Raw genomic sequence first — 20,411 nt, forward strand, 5'->3', positions numbered from 1 at the left:
AAGAACTCTATTTTAGCATTCGCTGTGCACTATCCATCGTCTCTGCGTGGAGGACGCGAACCGGAAACGGCCGCCGCAGTACCTTGGCAAGTGGGATTAGGATCCAGTTTGAGCTAAAGGCCCAGATCTGTGATATGAAGCTTCCCCTTCACCCACTAGCCCTCATCCAGCCGTAAACCACCCTCTCGGTGGGTCACAGTTACCGTATGTAGCTAGCCGGCCATAGGGTGCGGTTGTACTAATAAGTCGTGCCTCGGAACTTTTACTCCCACTGGGTATATAGGGTTAGTGATATCAGTTCTAAACAGAAGGAAAAAGTTGGCGCGGTCGACAAGAACTTCCGCAGGTTCAAAACCGCTACCGTCCCCGCCACCCTAGCATCCCTCTTATCCCAGCTAACAGATCTTTATCCTAGGACATGTGTGTCTGCAGCGGGAACCTAAGGACGTGGTCTGTCTCGCGATTCTTTGCTGGATATTCTGGCTTGGGCTTTGCTTTTCCATGCCAGTCGCTAAGAATATCGAAGACAGCCTGCGTTTAAATTCAATCAACCCCACCGTGACGATATACTCAGCCGGTGGGGTTGTCCCTGAATCCACAAAAAATTTGGACGGTTTCAGCCTGACTGTAATGGCTAAGCACGTATTGAAGGAGAGCATGTTAGAGTGCAGGTCCTCACTTTCTAATGTATAAGGTCGCTGCCAATGAATCTTTTAAATAGAGACAGTGGCAATATGCACCTTCTATAATAGTAATAAAGTCATGTGATTCGTACCAAAAATGGCATGTGGAATTGTGTGGAAGTGCTTGATCCATTTTGCACCTGGTAAATAAGAATTGACTGGCGGTGTCAGGTCTTCTCTCAAGTTGCCCTTGTCTGATCCCCCTTAGCATTCAGTCGCGGCTGTCTTCGCCATGGCCATGGATATTCCAAACGGTGAACGTAACATATTGGATTGGGATGAAGACCATGTCCACCGATGGCTTTCAAGTCTTGGTTTTGCGCAGTATGAAGCTCAGATCAAAGGTGCTGCTCATGTCATCTCCGAATGTTCAAATGTTGAATACATCCCATATATTAGAGCACAATATATCTGGTGATGTCCTTTGCATGCTAGATGCGGAGGATCTCAAGGCAATCGGGATAAGCACAGTGGGTCAGAGATTGGCCATCCTTAAAGCCGTCTATCAGGCTAAGCTCGCCCACCATGTGCCTGTCGAAGCCGACCACTACATTCCTCCTTGTGCGCACTTCTGTGATGGCTACTACTTCAAAAATTGACTTTTATCTCTAGCCGAAGTGCAGGAACGCAATGTAACGGTGGAGAAACTACACGACCTCGTCAGGGAACAAGGTCTGTCATCAGCCTTTCCACATCATAGCACTGTACTAAGATTATTCCATGCACCAGCACAAAAAGTTCATTCACTTGAGGAAGACAACAAACGTCTGAACGAAAGGTTTCAACTGCTTGTCGAAGAGATCAGCCATACTCCACTGAAGCGACAGCCCTCTTTCAAGTGGGCTCAGTATGTCAACCCTACCAAGTCACCAACCAAACCCGACGCTGAATCTCCCCATCCTTCACCCCAACAAGTGGAACCTGATATTTCTCATAGTCGCGGGATCCAACAAAATTCATCCCACAAGCATCCACCAGCACCTGTAGAATCACCTGTACAGCCGTCACCTTCGTCATCATCGAGACCAAGCCGGCAAGACAGCACCGACAATCTCAAGAGTTTCAAGGTCAGTCTAGAGGACCCGACGTGGAAAGTGCTTCCCGCTGCCCTCAAGAAGTACAAGATCAACAACGATCATTGGCAGAATTATGCCATGTTCATATGTTACGGCTCCCCTGGTAAGCAGGACAGTTTCTACGATCAGAAATGTCTTATTTGGTCTGCAGGAAACCGCATCGAGCGGTGTCTCAGTTACGATGAAAAGCCTCTTCTACTCTTCCAAAAGCTCAAAGACGCGAAGAAAAACCCTGTTTTCATGCTCAAGCACATCAAAGACATCCGTTCTCCTATCGCTGTTGCACAGCAAAAACACGCGTTGCGCAAGGCGTCCGTTGCATCGGAGTCATCATCTGGCCAATCGAACAATAAGTCTTCATCATCAGGACAGGGCAGAGCAGCCACACGGCCACCGAGGTTGGAAGTTAACGACATCACACCTCCTGCACCCCTGTTAACAGGCACAACACCACAAGCTGGATGGCCAGAGGTTATGTCGCCAGTACTGGAGAAGCAAGAACAGGAAGTTGTGAATAACCGAGACACATGTTCAACTTCGACGACACTCGTTGGCCATACGAGCACCATAGAGGTTCCAAAAACAAGGAGCACGAGCACCGCTGATGCAGACACAGCAAGGAGGGAGATGCCTCCACCAATGTCTGGAGTATCATACGCGGTTGCAATATACCCGTATATGGCTGAGCAGGAAGATGAGTTTGACGTGGTTGTGTAAGTGTTTTTACTACTGACTAGCGTTAGCTATACTCAAGTCTCATCTAGTGGTGATACATTCGTCATTTTATCGCGCGCACGAGGGTGGTGGGTGGTGCAACGGGACCCGACAGGTTCGGGTGTGGTCGACACCGACACCTCAAAGCAGGGCTGGGTACCTGCAGGTTGCCTGCTTGAGACCAATGTCCCGGTTGCATCTGCTATTGCAGAGGCTACCGCACTTTCGAAGGCAGCAGGATCCTCCGAATTGCCATTAGCAGCTGATTCTAAGACGCCCATCCTCCCCTTGAGCATCATATCGACGAGTTTCCCAGGAATAGCTCTTATGGACTACAAGAAGAAAGGGGAAGAGGAGTTGGATCTAGTGAAAGATGATGCGCTAAGGGTGTTCAAGAAATACAATCACTGGTCATATGTAAGTTATAGTTTACCGTTTGTGATATCCAGCTCACCTGTTATGCAGGCTGTCAAAGAAGATGGTGGTGATCGAGGATGGGTACCTGTGCGTTTACGTTTTTCGTACCTGTAGAGCTCCACTAACCATCCTTGTCCTTACCAGTCATGGTTCATTGGCAAAGTGCCTACCCCTGGCACGGTGCCACCAACGCCAAGTACGAGCTCCGCCCCCGCACTTAGCAGTGGACCTTCCGTCTCCCTCGACACTGAAGGTGCGAACCAAAATCAGGTTTCACCAATGTCCTCTGCCTTCCCTGTGCAACATAGAAGTGGTGTCATATAATGTCCCTACCACAAACTGACAATGACTTCTCATGTACATTATTCCATCCTTCACTACTGATATTTTCTCATTCTTGGTTCCTTATTGGGGTGCTTTGTGGTTGATCTGATCGTGATGCTTTTTTTCTTTGGTTCGTTCGTCCGCGACGCTCTTCATCATTTTTAATACCTACACATACTTACATATAACGCATGGTCATACTTTGTCGCCCTCTTATCTGCCAATGACGCAATCATATCTAGCAATCGATTGAGTGGAACTCGCATGAACATGCAAGGAATGTGGTGTCACAGATGTGCACACCCGAATGATTGACAATTAGGTTCCCCAACCTTACCTGTCAGGTAGAAACATACACAGTCGTCGCAAGTCGAGTGATCGAATCGATATCGGTTTTGTATGCAAAGGAACGAGAGATTGATGAAATGTCTTTCCAGTGCATGCCATTTTAGGTAACTTGCGAACCCGGCCTCCATCACAAATGCAATTTTTTGTTGACATCGACTTTCGCCTCTTACTAAGGATTGTCCCCTTCGGGGTGACATACGAAAAATTGGAACGATACAGAGAAGATTAGCATGGCCCCTGCACAAGGATGACACGCTTTCCCGGAGTGGTAGACCTACGGGTCTCAATATTTATTGCTCTTTTTTCTTAGCACATTTTATTTGCACTGCGTTTCATATGCTGGACTTGCAATCGGCTACTGATTCAATTGTAGATCTAGACATTTCTCGGACGTAACAACACCAACAACATAATTCTACGCTAATAACCCATTCAACCGATATCCCAGGTGATAAAAACTAACTTGCACGTATCGACAAAATCAGTCCAAGGACTCCAACGACTTCTATGAGACCGATCTGGACATCTCGAGTGCTCATTGAATCACCTTGTCCAAATGTCTGAATCTACGCCATCCACTTTCTTCACCTTCGGGAACACTAGAGAAAATACGAAAGCGACAGCTCTCGGATTTTTAACAACGGTGTTCGCAAGCACGAGATACTTTGCACCAAGTATGGGTACGGGACGCTCCTCTATTTCCTCCAACACATTCATGTTGATCGCTAGGTGAGCCCTCCTCAAAAGAGAGCACTTATTTACCAGTAAGATGAGGCCACGCAGAGTGGTCGTGGGTGGGTCCGCCTCCGCATATCCGTCATTGAGGTTGATGACTTCGAGGTCAGGCCAAGAATCGCCCATAGTAGAGAACACCCGGATGGGGTTTCCCGTCAAGAGGTGAAGTTCTCGCAACTTTGAGAAGTGAAGTAGAGGCTTTGATGGTGTTTATATCAATAGGTGCACCCGGGAGAGGACTTCAGTTGAAGAATTTGAAGAAAATCATGTTTCCATTGATTTGACAAGATACTGAAAAATCCCTCTAAATCTTCAGGTGACGACGCCTGGCTTGTCGCAATACGCAAGTGAGAAGGAGATGATTGGATCGCCTTAATAAATGCACTGATGGTAGTCAGACGAACGGAATTTATACCAAAGCTTTTGATCTGGGCAAAGGGTGGTAGCCTGGGGAGAGTAGGATGCGGAAATTGTGGAAGATTGTATGGAAGGCCACTCGGGATACTGATGTCCAGTTCGGTCAGTGATGGGTGCCATGCGACGAAAGTGATCGCTACTTGGCTGAATTGATCGCAATGAAGCGTCTGAAGATGAGGAAGGCTCATATTGACATTTGACACAGTGGCCATGATGAGTTCGTGGTACATTTAACCGAAAAGATGGCAAAAGGTGAGATGAATGAGACATCGGGAAAGCTGGCAGGATGAACCTCGATAGTGAGATCTATCAGGGATGGCACGAAGAAAATATCCAGGAGATGATAGTCTTTGGAAACGTAGCAGCGGTAATCAAGTCGCTGCGAGTTTGGGAGGGGCGGTTGAGCAACAGGTGACTGTCGAAGAGCCTTCAAGATGTTGCAACATCGAGGTCCGGGCACGAAAAAAAAGGGCAGTGGGTAGGAAAGGTCCTAGACAAGCGGTGGATGAGCGGCTAGAGTTGAGGTGGAATTGATGGTTGAACGTTGGGCAGCAGCGGGCGCGTTCAAGTCAGTGGGATGACTAGCCAATATTTGACTAGCATTGGAAAACGTCGTGAGGTTCGAACTCCGGTCCCAGTAACTCAAGTTGTCCCATCCAGGCTGGCCAAATCTCTGACATTCTGGGATATTTTGCCCACAACGTTGAACGTAGGCATGAACCGAACACATGAATTAGACATATCTCTAGAGGATCATCTTCTAGAAGTTCTAAATGCTCTTCCGACTATTTTACCCGACGACCTGGCTGTCGAATTGTCAGCCTTCATAACACCATCAAGCACTGTCATTCCGTACTACATTCTCCTCAAGATATCCCAATGGTCTCGCTCACCAGCAGGTCTCAAAACACTGCAGAGCTCTTCGCTGGATCCTCAGTCTTATTCCATGGTCTCTCTGCTTGCTGGCACGCGAACATCACCAGAAAAGAAGTTTCCAGCATACGTAGCAAAGGACCCAGAAACAGAGCGCCGGCAGGCAGCAAATGACAAGAAGGCAGTATCTACGATCGTTAATGGCGTCCTCAGCGTTGCAGGAACCGGTTTTGCAACATGGTGGGCAAGTGAACGTACGGGCCTGCGCCTTGAATGGGTATGAATAATCCGCTGGGTGTTATCTGATACTCATACATGTCTATGCAGAGAGTTTTGTTCGCAACATCTGTTGCTCTCGTTGTTGCCCTTGCAGAAATTATACTGTTCATGATATGGGACTCTCGCCAATCAAACACGAAAACAGAACATGCTCCGCGCATACTATCGAGGAACGAGAAGCTCGTGAAAGACTCTGATAAAGCTGACATAGTGGATGCCACTGCAGCTTCTTCCAGCACAGACCCTCATCACTCTGCATTACGCCAACGCCTAGTTCAACCTGCTCTCATTCCTCACGATAGTTTGCACGAGTGACACGAGATCCTCCGTCACTCACTCTTATCTCGGCGGGCGAGTGTAGTGCGACAGTATCTCACATGTCATCCTGTGAAGTTAACAGCGCCTTCGTATGTGCCATGCTGTGGAGCAAATAGGCAGTATTGAGTAACATTATAAAGATATTGGCTGGGTCGATATCAAAAAGGAGTCATACGCCTAGTATATGTGCTGCGGAGTATGAGTCGGCCGAGAGTCGTACAGCACCAGTACCAACCCAATGAGTCATCAGCCCTTCTTTGTCTTCCTTTTTCTATTCCCCGTGCCACTACTCGCGCTGGAGGCAGGTGGCAATTCAACAGTGCCTCCTGCCGCTTCAGCACTCGCACCGTCCTCCTGCTCGATCTTCGCCCGAGCTTCTAAGAAGAACATCACATCTCTGACCTGATCCTGAAGATCATCGATCTTAGCCTGGTATTCTTGACGCTGCACCTCCGATTGTGCGTTTGTCTCCTTCATTTTGGTTAGATTCTTCAAAAGTCCCTCACTAACGGCCTTCTCTTCCTTCAATTCTTTTTCAAACTTCCTTGCGATTTCTGCGATGCGTTCCGCTTTCTTCTCTGCCTTGATCTTATCCTTGTAAACCTCGTTTAATCTTTCTTCCTCTTCTCGATGACATTGTGCTTCGCGTTCCTTCGCTTCAGTCTTGTCCTTTGCTAGGTCTAGACTCAGCTTTTCTACCATGTTTCGCAGCTCTTCCACCTGTGTCTTCAGTTCAGTTGTCTGTTCCTCGTAAAATAATCGCTGCGAATCCAACTGCGATGTGAGCAGATAGGAATACTCAATTCCAATCGCCTCGATCTTCTCAGCACTGAGAGAGTCTGCGTGGCTTGGACCTAACGTGCCGTCATCCCGGGAGTTGACACCCATCGAGGACGCAGCGGAAGGAAGCTCGACGAGTTTACCATCCGCTTTGTTCTGAATGAGACGATGAACATAACCATCGCCCGCATAATCCCATACGCGTTGTGTTTCAAGCTCGAGAGCATAGAGATGAGTTGTCTTTTCGTAATGTGCGTGTGCATGAGCACGGCCATAGCGCCCGCAGCCGATATTGCCACATATCAGACAGATCCACAAGTTCGCGGTGGAGGAACAGTCGGCGCACGTAGAAAGAGAGGTGGTGGCAGCATTTGCAAATGGGATGGGTCGTGAACGCGAGGTTGACGACGTGGGATGTGAGGAAAGAAGTGTTTGCGAATATCGACAAACGGGACATCTGGTGACAATCATAAGTCACTAAATGAGGAACTGCCATGAACTGCAGCATACCGGCTGTCGCCCCATTTACTAAGACACATGCAATGGAATGTATGCGAGCAAGGGACTGTGATGAGACCAGTGACACCCGAATCCATCCTTTCCAGACATACAGGACAGGTCGGGAGTTCGTAAACCGACTGAGGCAAACGCGCAGCAGTAGCGAAGGAAACTGATGTGTCTGATTCTATCTCGACAGATAGGACACGCACAATATGACACGTCTCGGCCTGTGATAACACTCAGTGTCAAGCTAAGAGAAGCGTTGAACCACTTGCGTCCATAGAATTGAATGGTTTACCGTTGTATGCTTCTGCAAATTCAAGGGCTTGATCGGCCTGCCGGAACTTGATAATAGCGATAGAGCGATTCGGAAGGGAATCTCTTAAAATATACTATAAGCCTCAGGATGTGAATAATTGGATGTAAGTGCACACCGAATGAGGCGAAGATGAGCCATACCCTCCGCAGCGGGTGCCACGAAAGCGAGAAAGTCTGAAGGTGTCATCCACGCAGGAACTGCTAATACACCAAGCATGGGGCCATCTTCTGGGACGGTCTCGCTTGCACTTGCGGCAGAGGGTTCATTAGACTCGTCCACACCGTTATGTCGCCGTTCGCTACATTGGCGGTATACGTGAACTGTGCCCTCGGGCAAATTTGTCGAGCCAGACTTCGTTGTCCTATTAGGGATAAACTCTGCTGTAGAGGGGCCTGAGACATCAAACAGACGGCTTGAACTCTTGTTCGTACAATATATGATTACTCGCACCTCGCCCTGCTTGTTTCTCTTTACCAGCATACATAGCAGAATTCGAACCCTCAAAATCAATCCAGTCGAGTCTTATTGGACCAAATCTGTAATCCTTGTGAGCTGAGTTGAATAAAGCGTTCCTCCTGATAGTTGATTTGGGGCGATGTGACGGTAAGCTTTGAAATAAAGCCTTCGGCGTGAAAGTGTCGACAGTGTCAGGATGCGACAGTGAATCATCAATAATCTTTCTGTACAATTCAAGTCGGATATGATAGCCGTTTAACATACTGTGGGCTTTCGAGAGGAGCCCATGAGCGCGTAATGTAAGATGCGGCAGCGTGCACGAGCGCCGCGGCTCAGGCGCTATCGGTAGTCGGCTGAGTGTCGCGGAATCACTTGTGATCACCGCCACTCCACCCTTCAACAAAGCTTGTTCCTCATCCAGATGGGCTCCGACCAAAATTCGCTCAACGTCCGCTTTTGCGAGATCTGTGCTGGTTTTCTCAGCAAGAACGGCAAGGACAGTGTCCCATCTCTAACAAGGGTACTTGATACGATCGCTGATGATCTTGCAAGGAGCGGGGAGCTGAGGTGAGACCGTAAGCCACCTTCCATATGAATTCGAAATAAATAGAAATCAGGATTCGTATGGGGTCCGAAAACCCTTCGATATGGCTGTCCCTCCAACAGTTGTGGGATTTCCTTGCTGGGTATCCTTCAGCAGATGCAGATGTCGCAGAGTTGCGCGTCCTCATAATAAGCGTCGCCAGATTTACTAGGAATATTGTCGCAGGCGTTGCAGTGAACCAGCAGAATGCATTGTGAGTCTAAAACATGTTAGTTGGTACTGATATCCTAACGGCCCGGCGAGTTTCAAGTGGAGTCGAGCCAGCTCTTCGCCGTGTTCTGCTTTTGTACAGCTCCTGGTCTGCGTTTCAACTTACGGATTGTGAGTCACCCATCTTGCAACACACATGTCAATTCAAATAGGGTGCCTTTCATCTACAGCTTTTCCGGCTACTAGGATGGCCGTTCAAGCACTCTCGAACATTGTTACTACTAACGAGGATCTCACATCCCGCCTTTGGAGTACTTATCTCACTCTGCCTGAGGAACGGGCTATTCTCATGTAAGCCACCACAGCTACTTGCTGAGCTACAGGAGTTGACTTGTTTCTTTGGAACAAATCCAGTCGCTTGCTCGGCTCCCCTGACCATAAGACTATCCTATCACTTCTGGTACTTATGGTAAATTGCATTCACGATAGTACAGAGCGTCGGTACGTAACGTTTCGGTTACTCTGTTAACCCTTGACCGGTTCCTTTTGCATCCAGTTCTTTACTCACGAAGTCACGCGGAGGAGCCCGAATATGCATAACGCTTTTGGACCGCATGGTCCTATTGTACGACGCGGAGGAATCCACCGACGGCGCAAAAGCGTTTGACTATGGGTAACTGTAACTGTGTGTTGTAAAACTCCATAACGACTCTCTTTGATAGGTATCATTTGTTCGCCCACTTATTTGACGGCGGCTTTGCACCAGATCTGTACAGCTCATTGTCTGTGTACGTGGAATACTCTTATTTCACGCAGACAAAGTACTCATGCTCTGAGGCAGTGAAGGGGAGGTAATCGCGCAGCACCAAACTACTCTTCTGAAACTCCTCGACTCATACCTACAATCGTCTCAAACCTGTCCTGTACACTGCGATATGTGCCCTATGCTGTCGGAAATTTTCCTCTCGCTCTCGTCATATTCTCAGTCAGCTATCAAGCGAGCTATCAATCCCATCAATTTGGAGCCAAATTTGGATAGTTCCATTGAACACCTGCAAGAACTTGATTTATTATTGCCAAAATCATGCGAGGCACTCGTATTAGCAACTCAATGTATCGTCAAAATCTCATTACTATCCGAGGACCGACGGACTATGGATCCATCCGCTGTAGAATTACGAGCGATCTTTCGAGATGCCTGCTCAACTGACGGTCAGTGCACCGCCGAGAGCATTATAGGCAAGTCTAGGCTGTCAAGCTAGATCAGAACATATCACCTGACCATGTTTATCCAGAACTCTTGCGGCTTCTTGACGCGTTTCTTCCACGCATTTACTTTGGCAAGCCCGTCTTGAATCCTGCGACAGATCAAAGCATCCCATCGTCTGTCGCAGGAGCCAATGGATTCTCGTATTTGAAACGCGATCTTGTGCGTTTAGTCGGGGTGCTTTGCCATCGAGATAAGACATTCCAGGACCGCATTAGGGTATGCGGGGGCATTCCTGTTATTATGAATATGTGTGTTGTGGACGAACGCAACCCGTGTATGTCAAACTTTCGTCTGTGAGAGTGTACGAGACTTCATGACGCTGAATTTCTAGACCTTCGGGAACATGCTATATTAGCACTTCGGAACCTGTTGGACAGCAACAAGGAAAATCAGGATGAAGTGAACAGCATTCAACCATCGGGATATTGGGATGAGGAGGGCACGTTGCGCGAGAAAGTCGGAGCTACGTTGAGATAGATACGACCAACAGCTGTCAAAGCATCAGACCATGTGTAATTCTACATAGAACAACAATGAATGAAGATAGGTGGCCACAAGATTATTCTTCGTCATCGTCAAGCGCCATCGTTCTCTTTTTCCGTGCGCCAGACCCGGCTTTCCGAACCCTATGCTCCTCTTCCTCTTCCTCGCTTTCGATATCCATGTCTTGGTCACCATCATCTTCACCTGCTTCTGCGCCATCTTCCGCAGTTTCTGTTGTGCCCCCATCGATCCCGATGTCATGGTGTTTCCGTTTCCGGTCATCTTGCTGGCGTTGAATAATTTTAGCATCAAGCTGGTCCAGAGGATCCTCCTCCTCCTGCTCTCGACGTTTCCGTTTCTTCCTGGACCCAGCCTCACCATCAAACTCCGCATCGTCATCTGACTCATCCGCAACCACGAAATCGTCCTCCTGATATTCGCCGGGACCCCTTTTCTTTTGTTCATCTGCTTTACGTTTGGAGGCACCCAAATCATCATCATCTTCTGAACCCTCATATTCTGGTTCTTCTTCGTCTTCTGACCAGATATCGCGTCCCTGCCTTTTCCTCGATTGGCCATACCTCTTTTTACGTACGCCAAATCCAGTGTCGTCGATTTTCTTTTTGGATTTTCGAGCCGATTGCTTCATTAATTCCATCTTCTCGCGCTCGGGGTCCATGGTTGGATCAGGGGCCATACGTAATCGAGCCACCTTGTTATGTTTCTGACCCACCGCACGCACCAGCATACGATGTGTTTCGGATTGCATGCCCGTCGGTCGCAGTGTCATATACCCTGTGACTACAGCTTCGGCTTGCAGTACCTCTGACCGTTTGTGTTGTGCGACAAGATATGTTAAACCTTGAGATCTTGAGCTAGAAAGCAGACCTTGTGATGCTGGCTGGCTCTGTGATGGTTGCGACGACTGAGTACCTCCCAACGATTGGCGTACGATACCACCAGATGTGTCAACAGTCTTCGTAATATCAAACAGCTCCTTTCCTAGTCTCAGGCTGAGAGAGCCGTCGGACCAACGGATCACGCGACTATTTGATTGTCTTTTCTGTGATAAGGAGGTTAGGCGTCAGAGGCTTGTGGGATTTGAGTTTACATCACTTACATCTTGGCCAAATTCATCTTTTGTCCATCGCCAACGTACAGTGTTTTCGACTTTGAGCTTAATAGACATGCTCTTCTCACGGATATTCTCATTGTGGTGGCCATCATCCTCGTCGTGCTCTGGGCCAATGTATGTGTCCGGATGAAAAGGCTTTGAGTCCATTTTTACAAAGGTTGGCATCCTAATTACCCAGTGCTATGGAAATATGGCCTTCAGCATACAGAAATAATAATGAGACAATATTACATACATCGCCGTCTGAGCTCTTTGGAACGGGAATATTGGGAATGCGCACATCAGCCTCCCGGACTTGTTCCACAACGATACCTGGCTCTTCAGGTTCCAGATATTCTAGTGCTTGTCGATGCTCTTTCTCCGTTTGTGAGAGATCGTCTGACTCAAATCCTGATTCGGCAGGGGTAACGGCAGGAGCACTAGGATGATAGCAGTTGTACTCGTCAAAGAGTCCTCGAACATAGTGTATTCACCTGTCTGATTTCGTATCTGCGGCATCGTGTTTTTCGTCTGCTTCGTTTCCAAAGAGGTCTTCCATTTCTTCCTCATGTGCTCCGTCGTCAAGCACCCCCGAAATTGCCGCAGTGTCCTCTTCCTCCTTCGGAAGAACGTCAGTGCTCGGAGGTTTCATGTCCACATCCCGGTCATTGAATCCTCCTGGGTTTGCAGGTGGTAGTCCGGTAGAGAAACCATGACTGTAGCTTGCGGGCTGGTACAGGGCACCAGCGAGAGATGACATACTAGGTTTGGGTTTGACTTGTTAGACCAAGTACTAATCCCTCCCTTCGAGCGTGAGTTCAACGAGCCCCACAGAAACTTGTTCTCAAAAAGGAAATCGCGTGCACTGCTATGTACACGGCAAACCCTGTAATTTGTAATCCGAATATAGTGCAAAAAGGATAACTCGGGTGTACGTCAGACATAAAGCTTGGGTATTCTGAGCCAATTTCGTACAAAATCAAAATATATCATCTCGCATCACTTTCTAAGTGTCATTTCAGTGTCGCGAGAAAAATGTTACTAAGAAATCGTACTAATATCATGATTAGCTCATTTGGAGATCATCAACACGTCAGTTTTGGGTCATCAGTCGGATGTAATCCCACTTGTAAGGATGATATCTCGAGCTGCACGTCTATTGGATGTAAGCCTCACGAATTTACGACGTATTCACGATATATTCATAATAACTGCGCATGAAAACACTCATAAAATATTCGCAACGGTCAAAGACTCAAAGTACACGTGCCAGGATTCAGCTGGGCAAGTCAAAACAACAAGTCACATTAACCAAAGTATCAAATAACAATATTGTCAAGTTGAACCACAGCGCCAGTAAATCTACACTATATAACGCGACAAGTTAAACACGATGAAATATTTATTCCGAACCAACTGATACCAAAGGGTCGGGGTGAAAAAGCATCGCGTGAGCACAGAACTCGGTCCATATGTGATCTAGTAAGTTTTCCCCAATTTGATCTCCACCCAAATTGTCAGCGTCAAGCCAATGTTCAATGAACTGTCCCTCGAGGGGAATCCTTGGGTCCCACATTGGCCACTGGCCGCGTGGAAAATCTGGGCAAGCACCTACAAAGGCCAGCCAGAATGCATCACGGCCCCATGTCCAATGCTGCGACGCTGCCGGTATGGTGACCAGCCAATGCTGAATCTTCTCTGACAGCTGCAACCAATGAAAGGAATCCACGGGATTGAATTTCGACGGCAACGGGAGGAACGGTATGGGTATATCGACATCGACATTGTTGTAAGATAGTTCGTGTCCCTTTTCGCTCGAATCAAGGGCCTAGAATTTTTAGATTGATCCCGACATGAGAAAGTTGCCCACTTACATCGTCAAAAGTCGAGGAACATTCGGAATAGGGATATCCATCCAAAGTGAGAGCTTCCACGACAGGAGTCATATATGGTCTATACTCCTCTGCGATTGAAACTGATATTTGGATTGGCTAAAAAGGTTTATCAGGAATTATTTCGAAGGGGAAGGAAGGAGAAGTACAACGACACCGCGAATAAGGTGTCTCGGAAGATCACCTGAAAAACATATTCCGATGCACAAAGGTTGCAACAACACATCTTCTGTATTCCGCGTGCGGATCGGTGGGTAGAACGTTGAAGTTTGAACTGTGTAGGATGGTGCAGTATTAGTACAGGTGGTTGGAAAATGGCACTGATCCATATTATCGACAATTTGCAGGTTGATTGGTCGTTGAGTGTTGAGTGAATGTTGAACGTTTGGTGACCGTCACAACTGTGACTCGAAGCAGACACGTGATCAATTGGACTTATCATTTTGGCGAGTCTCGACCAGCAGCCAGCGCTGTCAATATCAATATGGGTGAATCACAACTTGTTGATGGGACAGGTGAGTACTTTTAAGAGTCATTGAGTTATTAAAAATTCTTGTATTTATAGTTTTACAATACTGTAATCCAGCGCGGACTTCTGTCGTCTGCACAGTCTGCCCTCAGCTCAAGGGTAAATTGCGGACGATGATGCGCAGACATATCCAAAGTCACTGCAACACTGCCGTGCATATCCGACACCTATTAATGAAGCGTTCTGGGAGAATATCGGTGTCCAAAAACCCCTTCCCTCCAGAATCTCGACGACCCACACAGACGACCGACTGTGAATCCGATATTGACTCGGACGCCTCTGACATGGTTGCTGACTGTCACGACGACGCTTACAACAAACCGACAACATCTATCTCTGCACCTGTCGAAGAAGAAATGCCGCTGTCTACGCTGTGGGACATTGCATTAGACCACCATGTATACGAGATCGGTGGTGGGCGAGAGCTTTTCAACGAACTTGAAGCTTCGCTACTCGAGGGCGATAAGATCATCGCAACGCCCATAGCTGCTCTCGAAGACGAGATTGGAATGCAAGATGACGATTATTTTGGCATTGAACTACTGGGTAAGTTTTTAGCATTACTGTGTTCATTCGTGCTATTGACGCAATCATAGACGAAATTCCTGTGGATTCTAGTATGAAGACAAAGGCAAATATGAAAGTTAATCCGGGCGACGCCTACTATCCTTGGTTGTCGAAGGCGGTAAGTGTATATTCTGACAGGATTCGAGGATGCTCATTGTGCTTCCAAAGCACTTCTTGACTGCGTTATTGTTTAGCTCTGCACGACTACCATTTTCGGATGTGCAGAAGAAAGCCGTACTCAGCTGGGCCAAGGAGCTGGGTGCCCATGATGTCCCGTCTCTCAAGGCTGTCAAGGAGTCAAACGAGCACATCTGTGAACTTGTCGGCAATCCAATGCGGAAAGTAACTTCAGCGTCCGGCAACGTTTTTTACATCAACGATATTTGGCATGCAATTGCAAAGGTAAACTACAGGCGCTCAGACTATCCTATGCTAACCATGTCATTTAGGACTACGCGAATCCACTCACCCGCTTTTCCATGCAAGATTATCCAGAGGATGGAGGAGATGGAATGTCGCAGGTTTTCAATGGACAGAAGATGCTGCTAGAACTGCCGTCACCTCCGGCGGCTCGTGTGGACGGCAAAATATATTTCGTCAACGAACTTCTGCAGGAATGCTCAGGAGGCTTTTTTGTCCCAGAACGCTTCTTCACTGCCTCGTATGCACCAGTGAATGGCAGGGACTCACAGGATTCGTGCCAGGAGAACAAAACATATGCTATGGGCCGTGCGGTACAATACACAGACGTATGTACTAACTCTGTCTCGTAGATATCATGACAGATACTGACAGGTTGAATAGGCCGGTTTCATCGTCAGTGATGAACAAGAGATCGTTCCGGTTTCAAACTTCAGACATTCCTTTGAGGATCTCGTGGACAAGCTTGCATGCGGGGTTACCAGTAAGTACATGTTTGAGCTACAGGCGACTCTACTTAGCATAATCCTAGTGTCATCTGAAAAATACCTGAAGCTCACACCACATCCTCTACGCGAAAAGTCAAAGGGCCGGATGGTCTATTCAGTCCCTCTCATTATATTCATGGACGACGTTTCCGGAAATGTTTCAAAGCAGTGGAATAAACATCACGCGATTTACATGTCGAATGCTAACCTACCACGTGAGATGCTGGAGAAAGAGTTTTGTGTTCGATTCGTAACATCATCACCACACGCTGCGCCGATGGAATTGATGCATGCGATGAAGGAGTCTATCAGGTGCGTTCTATGCTGCTATGCTGCCCACATTTAGTCAACTCAAGCATTGATTAGCGCAGCCGCAGACTCAGGAATCTTTGCGTGGGACTGCAAATTTGACGAGGAGGTCATGCTCGTTCCTGAAGGTTTATTTCTTGCAGGGGACAATCCAATGCAGGCCGAGGAATGCAGCCACGCAGGGCTGAATTGTAATTACTTTTGCAGGACTTGTCATGTTGGCGGGACAAAGGAATACAAAGAGTCTGAGGCTGGATATGTTAGTCTTTTTACGGTGTGTTATTCAATATGAACACTATAGATTGATCTTAAGAGTGAGACAGGAAGGAACACCCCGAACACCCGAAGAAACGACATCACAGGTCCTCAAGCAGTTCGAGACCGCATTATGTTCAGGAGCCACAGGGAAGGTTGTGGCCGCCGTATCAACCACTGGAATCCGGGACTCTACTTCATCTTCCATCATCAATACGCTTGTTGAAATGGGCAAGAAGCTACGAAAACGAGATGTAGGACAGCCAGCATTACCGGAATCTGAAGTTCGTGCAAAGCTGGAGGAAGAGCTTTTGGATATATTGCAAGGTAGGACACACCGGGACGCAATCAATCCCCTTCTAGGGATGAATAGTGAGCGTTCTCAGATTTTGATGCGGGTTGTTGAATTCACACTGGTACATAGATATAAATGTTCACATGGATACTCCTACTGAGATCCTTCACACGGTTCTACTCGGCGTTGTGAAATACTTTTGGGGACAGACTGCGTTTGTGCTCGAGAAAGCTAAACTACTCACTCGTTTTCAGACACGTCTCGACTCACTGGATAGAGATGGCCTGAATGCGCCATCCCTGAATGCCGACTACATTTGCCACTATAAAGGAGGCTTAATCGGAAAGCACTTCAAGAGTCTCGCGCAAGTTATGCCGTTTGTCGTCTACGATCTCGTTCCGAAAAGTGTTCTTGATGGATGGACCTTAATTGGAGAGTTAGTCGTTCTCATTTGGCATACGAAAATCGACAACACCGAACACTACTTGGCAAAGCTAGCTCGAACGATAAGCGATTTTCTCAATGTGACTGCGCAGTGCGCACCCAGTATCTTGATCAGCAAACCGAAATTCCATTTTTTAGTTCACCTCCCAGCTTACATTCGACGTTTTGGACCTGCTATTATTTTTTCGACTGAGCGTTATGAGTCGTTTAATCATGTATTCCGTCTTACATGCATTTACAACAATCGACGAGCTCCAAGTCGCGACACGTGCATGACATTTGTTCGCAACGACACTGCCAAGCACATCGCTACTGGCGGTTATTGGTATGACACCCATACAGAACGATGGGTTCATGGTGGCCCACAGGTTCTCACCTACCTTGAACACCATCCTGAACAAGCTCGTCTGCTTGGAATTCCTGACCAAAAACTAGCTGATCCAGGTATGGCAAATCCTGCAATTCATTCACAGACTGACAGTGCTATGATAGGCACAGGGAGAATTATAGTGACTGACCAGTCTAAGCACGAAGCCGTTCTGTGGCAAGCGACGCGCTGCGCAGACATATTCAAGAAGAACGGTCTCAAAAGTCCTCCTTCTTCCGAGTACTACCAGGGAACTTCGGTAGTGACTAGTGAGCATGAAACTTCGCAATTGGGTGGGCATGTCATATTTCGAGACGCGCTTGAGAAGGTGCGTCTTTCCCCACTATGTCACTTCTAGTTTACTTACTATCAAACAGACTCGTATTGGACGCATCCGTGAGATATTAATTGCAACAGCGCCTGGGCACTCTGTCGCATTTGTTGCTCTTCAGACATTTTCCTTCATGCCTGCACGCCACCCTTTGCTCCATCTGCCATGTCTCCTCCTCACTGACGAGGAACTCATTGTGTCAGGAACGGTGAGCCTTACTACGTCTTATTTTTGTTGCATTCAATTCAAGTCGCATTTTAGGATATCATATGTATCGCCAATGTTCAGCACAATTGTCTCGATGCAAAATGCACAGAGTTAACTACCAAGCATCTGTGGCAAGAGCGGACCCAAACTGACCGAACAGCAAGTGTCGTGAAACACCAAATATCGCCACAGTATCTCCTTAACATGTTCTCCATCCATAACTACCAGCATCTCTGTTCTCTTCTCCCGGAATCCCTCTCCGAGACACCATTGCGCGTTTCAGATCCTGGAGCTGTCCGAAGAGCTGCTGTGAGACAAATGCAGGGAAAGAGGCTGGCGAAAAAGCTCGGAGGCGAGGCAGTGAGCGTGCCCCAAGATGACGATGGTGTCCGTCCTGCATTTGATTGCGCAGCTAAGAAACAGCCCAAGACCACATCCAGGAAGCAAGTGAAGTCTACGAATTCGACGAAGCAGCAGCAGCCTGTCGAGGCATCCATGTCAAATGCCCCAGATATTCTGCACCGCCCCCTTCAACCGCATCCTCATTTTCATCAACCTGCCGCTCAGCAATACACTGCACATCTCCCCAATCCCCCTCAAGCACCTGGTCATTCAAGTTCATCATTCCCTCAATCCTCAGTACACCAATGGCGTCTCCCGCCGCCAGGGTTTGCGCCACCCCCAGAAATGTCTCATTGGGCATCTCAGGTGCCTTCCTTTTCAATATCTTCCGGCCATAGTCAGTTTTCATCTCTAACCCACCCTGCTCCACCCATTCAAGTACCCGCGCATAATCCCCTGTATTCTACAGCCTTCGAAGCTAACTCACATCAGTTACATCCTTATCATTTCCCCCAACCTTATGACACTTCTCGTCAATATTTTCACCCCTAGTGATTTTTAATATCATTTTTGATTTGATGACATGGTCAGTCGCACATTGCACACCTTTGGTTAAGTTCGAAGTCAACATGTCTAACAAACCCCGAGTGGATGGGTCAGCCCCGACCCGCGGAATCCTCCAGGTATCCCCGAAGCTCACCCAAGCTGCCGACGAGGACATGATATACTTTCAATACGAAGGTAAGCTTCACTCTTACTACAATGACACAGCGGTCTAACTGATCTATCTCTACCTTCAAAGTCAACATGTCTAACAAACCCCGAGTGGATGGGTCAGCCCCGACCCGCGGAATCCTCCAGGTATCCCTGAAGAAGCTCACGGCAGATCCAATAGATATTGAGCTTTCTGCTCACTGTCGAATTGTAGTGGTTTGCAAGCATTTATTGACAGAAAACAGACCAAGCAGACTCCTCAGGTCCTGACAGCGATTAATGTCCCGCAGCTAATCATCCGCCAGGCACCAATCTGTGCGTCACGCTTTTATCAGTAGTAGGAATGCACATTTTTAATAGCATAATCCAGATCATCGCTCGACTCTGAGTACTTGAATTGTGGCTGAACTTAGCTCATGTGCGTGGGAAGTTTTGTTGGAAATGTTGAAGCGCAACTTGAACGTGTTCACCGGGTGTTCACTGAGAACTCAAGGAAGGACCTCCCAAGATGATGCTCAATCGCTTTCCACTTCGCTCAACATCTGGGGGCTCCCAGAGAGCAAATAGCATCGGTCCTGGACCACGAGTGCAGGGCTTGGCCCCACCCCGGGATGGTAGACATCGTGCTCGCTCACTGCTTGGGTCTGACGCGGGACTCTCAACCCACTCTGCTCCTGTTGTTCGCAGGCAGCCTACCAGCTCAGGCTCTCAATCACAGTCTTTGAATCCTCTTCCAGATGCCTCAATTGTTCTGACCGGTCCTTCACGCCCAGGTTCTCCAAGTGGATCGTCTGATCTCAATGCGCCTATTAGCGCAGGCGTTCGGCGTCGGAGGGATTCCAGCACCAATGCAGCCTGTCTCACTCCAAGACGCACCAAGCGACTCAAAACATATGCACAACAGCTTGCTACTGAACGTGGAATACCTTTGAAGAAGTTGCTGGCATTTATCGAGGTACGATCTATTCTACCTTCCTTTATTATTTTGATTAAGTTTCATCTTAATTTCACCAAGAATGGTGATTTGTTCGTCATGCTTCTAGAATTAAGGGCTGGTCAGCTTGAACGAGAAGAAGGGATCGAAATAAATACTTTACAAGAACTCGAGAAACTACTGACTTCTAAGGATTTCGAGGTGCGACTGATTGATTGTTCTCATCTATTCCATAACTGACTATTTGCAGAGTGCACTGAAGAGCCGCCTTACCGCATGTATGCTATCTCCAAACCTGACTGCTTATATCACTGATACGCATCAACATGTGATGGTAGTTCGGATTTACTTCTTATTGCCTTAAATGCTCATTGTTCATACCGCAGGAGTTTATCCAAGCGCACAATGATCTTTTCAAGATCGCTGAGGGACTCTTTGAAGACGCTGAGTTGCGCT

The 20,411-nt window shown here is 47.6% G+C and overlaps 8 protein-coding genes across 8 annotated transcripts; 4 read left to right on the forward strand and 4 right to left on the reverse strand.

The window, feature by feature from the left end:
• Positions 1–830: 830 nt before the first annotated feature.
• Positions 831–3,467, forward strand: F5891DRAFT_996621 (uncharacterized protein). Its single transcript, XM_041378388.1, has 8 exons — positions 831–1,027; positions 1,083–1,244; positions 1,296–1,355; positions 1,413–1,862; positions 1,911–2,472; positions 2,524–2,890; positions 2,939–2,977; positions 3,035–3,467. Exons 1-8 carry the CDS (start codon positions 916–918, stop codon positions 3,212–3,214), a joined length of 1,932 nt encoding a protein of 643 aa, XP_041233273.1. The 5' UTR covers positions 831–915; the 3' UTR covers positions 3,215–3,467.
• Positions 3,468–4,105: 638 nt separating this feature from the next.
• Positions 4,106–4,926, reverse strand: F5891DRAFT_1180726 (uncharacterized protein; the record flags this gene model as incomplete). Its single annotated transcript, XM_041365973.1, has 3 exons — positions 4,106–4,474; positions 4,526–4,536; positions 4,590–4,926. 3 exons carry the CDS (start codon positions 4,924–4,926, stop codon positions 4,106–4,108), a joined length of 717 nt encoding a protein of 238 aa, XP_041233274.1.
• A 503-nt stretch (positions 4,927–5,429) lies between these two features.
• F5891DRAFT_938786 (uncharacterized protein) lies at positions 5,430–5,870 on the forward strand (the record flags this gene model as incomplete). Its single annotated transcript, XM_041374192.1, has 1 exon — positions 5,430–5,870. One exon carries the CDS (start codon positions 5,430–5,432, stop codon positions 5,868–5,870), a length of 441 nt encoding a protein of 146 aa, XP_041233275.1.
• Positions 5,871–6,250: 380 nt separating this feature from the next.
• On the reverse strand, positions 6,251–8,604 carry F5891DRAFT_996625 (uncharacterized protein). Its single transcript, XM_041378389.1, has 5 exons — positions 8,235–8,604; positions 7,900–8,176; positions 7,741–7,846; positions 7,475–7,692; positions 6,251–7,421 (listed from the first exon to the last, which is right to left on the reverse strand). The coding sequence occupies exons 1-5, from the start codon at positions 8,500–8,502 to the stop codon at positions 6,431–6,433; spliced, it is 1,860 nt and encodes a 619-aa protein (XP_041233276.1). The 5' UTR covers positions 8,503–8,604; the 3' UTR covers positions 6,251–6,430.
• Positions 8,605–8,661: 57 nt separating this feature from the next.
• Positions 8,662–10,741, forward strand: F5891DRAFT_939159 (spinocerebellar ataxia type 10 protein domain-containing protein; the record flags this gene model as incomplete). Its single annotated transcript, XM_041374214.1, has 10 exons — positions 8,662–8,807; positions 8,858–9,037; positions 9,095–9,165; positions 9,225–9,345; positions 9,409–9,495; positions 9,551–9,667; positions 9,717–9,782; positions 9,836–10,206; positions 10,290–10,538; positions 10,596–10,741. The coding sequence occupies 10 exons, from the start codon at positions 8,662–8,664 to the stop codon at positions 10,739–10,741; spliced, it is 1,554 nt and encodes a 517-aa protein (XP_041233277.1).
• On the reverse strand, positions 10,586–12,736 carry F5891DRAFT_210453 (Leo1-like protein-domain-containing protein). The gene is made up of 4 exons (XM_041370915.1): positions 12,356–12,736; positions 12,118–12,301; positions 11,868–12,062; positions 10,586–11,810 (listed from the first exon to the last, which is right to left on the reverse strand). Exons 1-4 carry the CDS (start codon positions 12,619–12,621, stop codon positions 10,824–10,826), a joined length of 1,632 nt encoding a protein of 543 aa, XP_041233278.1. The 5' UTR covers positions 12,622–12,736; the 3' UTR covers positions 10,586–10,823.
• Positions 12,737–13,263: 527 nt separating this feature from the next.
• On the reverse strand, positions 13,264–14,082 carry F5891DRAFT_938938 (uncharacterized protein; the record flags this gene model as incomplete). The annotated part of the gene is made up of 3 exons (XM_041374201.1): positions 13,264–13,689; positions 13,715–13,852; positions 13,903–14,082. 3 exons carry the CDS (start codon positions 14,080–14,082, stop codon positions 13,264–13,266), a joined length of 744 nt encoding a protein of 247 aa, XP_041233279.1.
• A 155-nt stretch (positions 14,083–14,237) lies between these two features.
• F5891DRAFT_1124569 (uncharacterized protein) lies at positions 14,238–20,319 on the forward strand (the record flags this gene model as incomplete). Its single annotated transcript, XM_041363902.1, has 22 exons — positions 14,238–14,268; positions 14,340–14,828; positions 14,879–14,967; positions 15,018–15,212; positions 15,299–15,370; positions 15,464–15,598; positions 15,654–16,069; positions 16,124–16,340; positions 16,390–16,693; positions 16,746–16,874; positions 16,947–17,151; positions 17,264–17,328; positions 17,553–17,755; positions 17,805–17,966; positions 18,020–18,040; positions 18,194–18,448; positions 18,674–18,704; positions 18,899–18,918; positions 19,515–19,976; positions 20,016–20,040; positions 20,065–20,156; positions 20,206–20,319. The coding sequence occupies 22 exons, from the start codon at positions 14,238–14,240 to the stop codon at positions 20,317–20,319; spliced, it is 3,732 nt and encodes a 1,243-aa protein (XP_041233280.1).
• Positions 20,320–20,411: the final 92 nt, after the last annotated feature.

Source organism: Suillus fuscotomentosus (assembly GCF_016647785.1).
Source record: "Suillus fuscotomentosus strain FC203 chromosome Unknown F5891scaffold_2, whole genome shotgun sequence".
Taxonomy (NCBI): Eukaryota; Fungi; Basidiomycota; class Agaricomycetes; order Boletales; family Suillaceae; genus Suillus; species Suillus fuscotomentosus.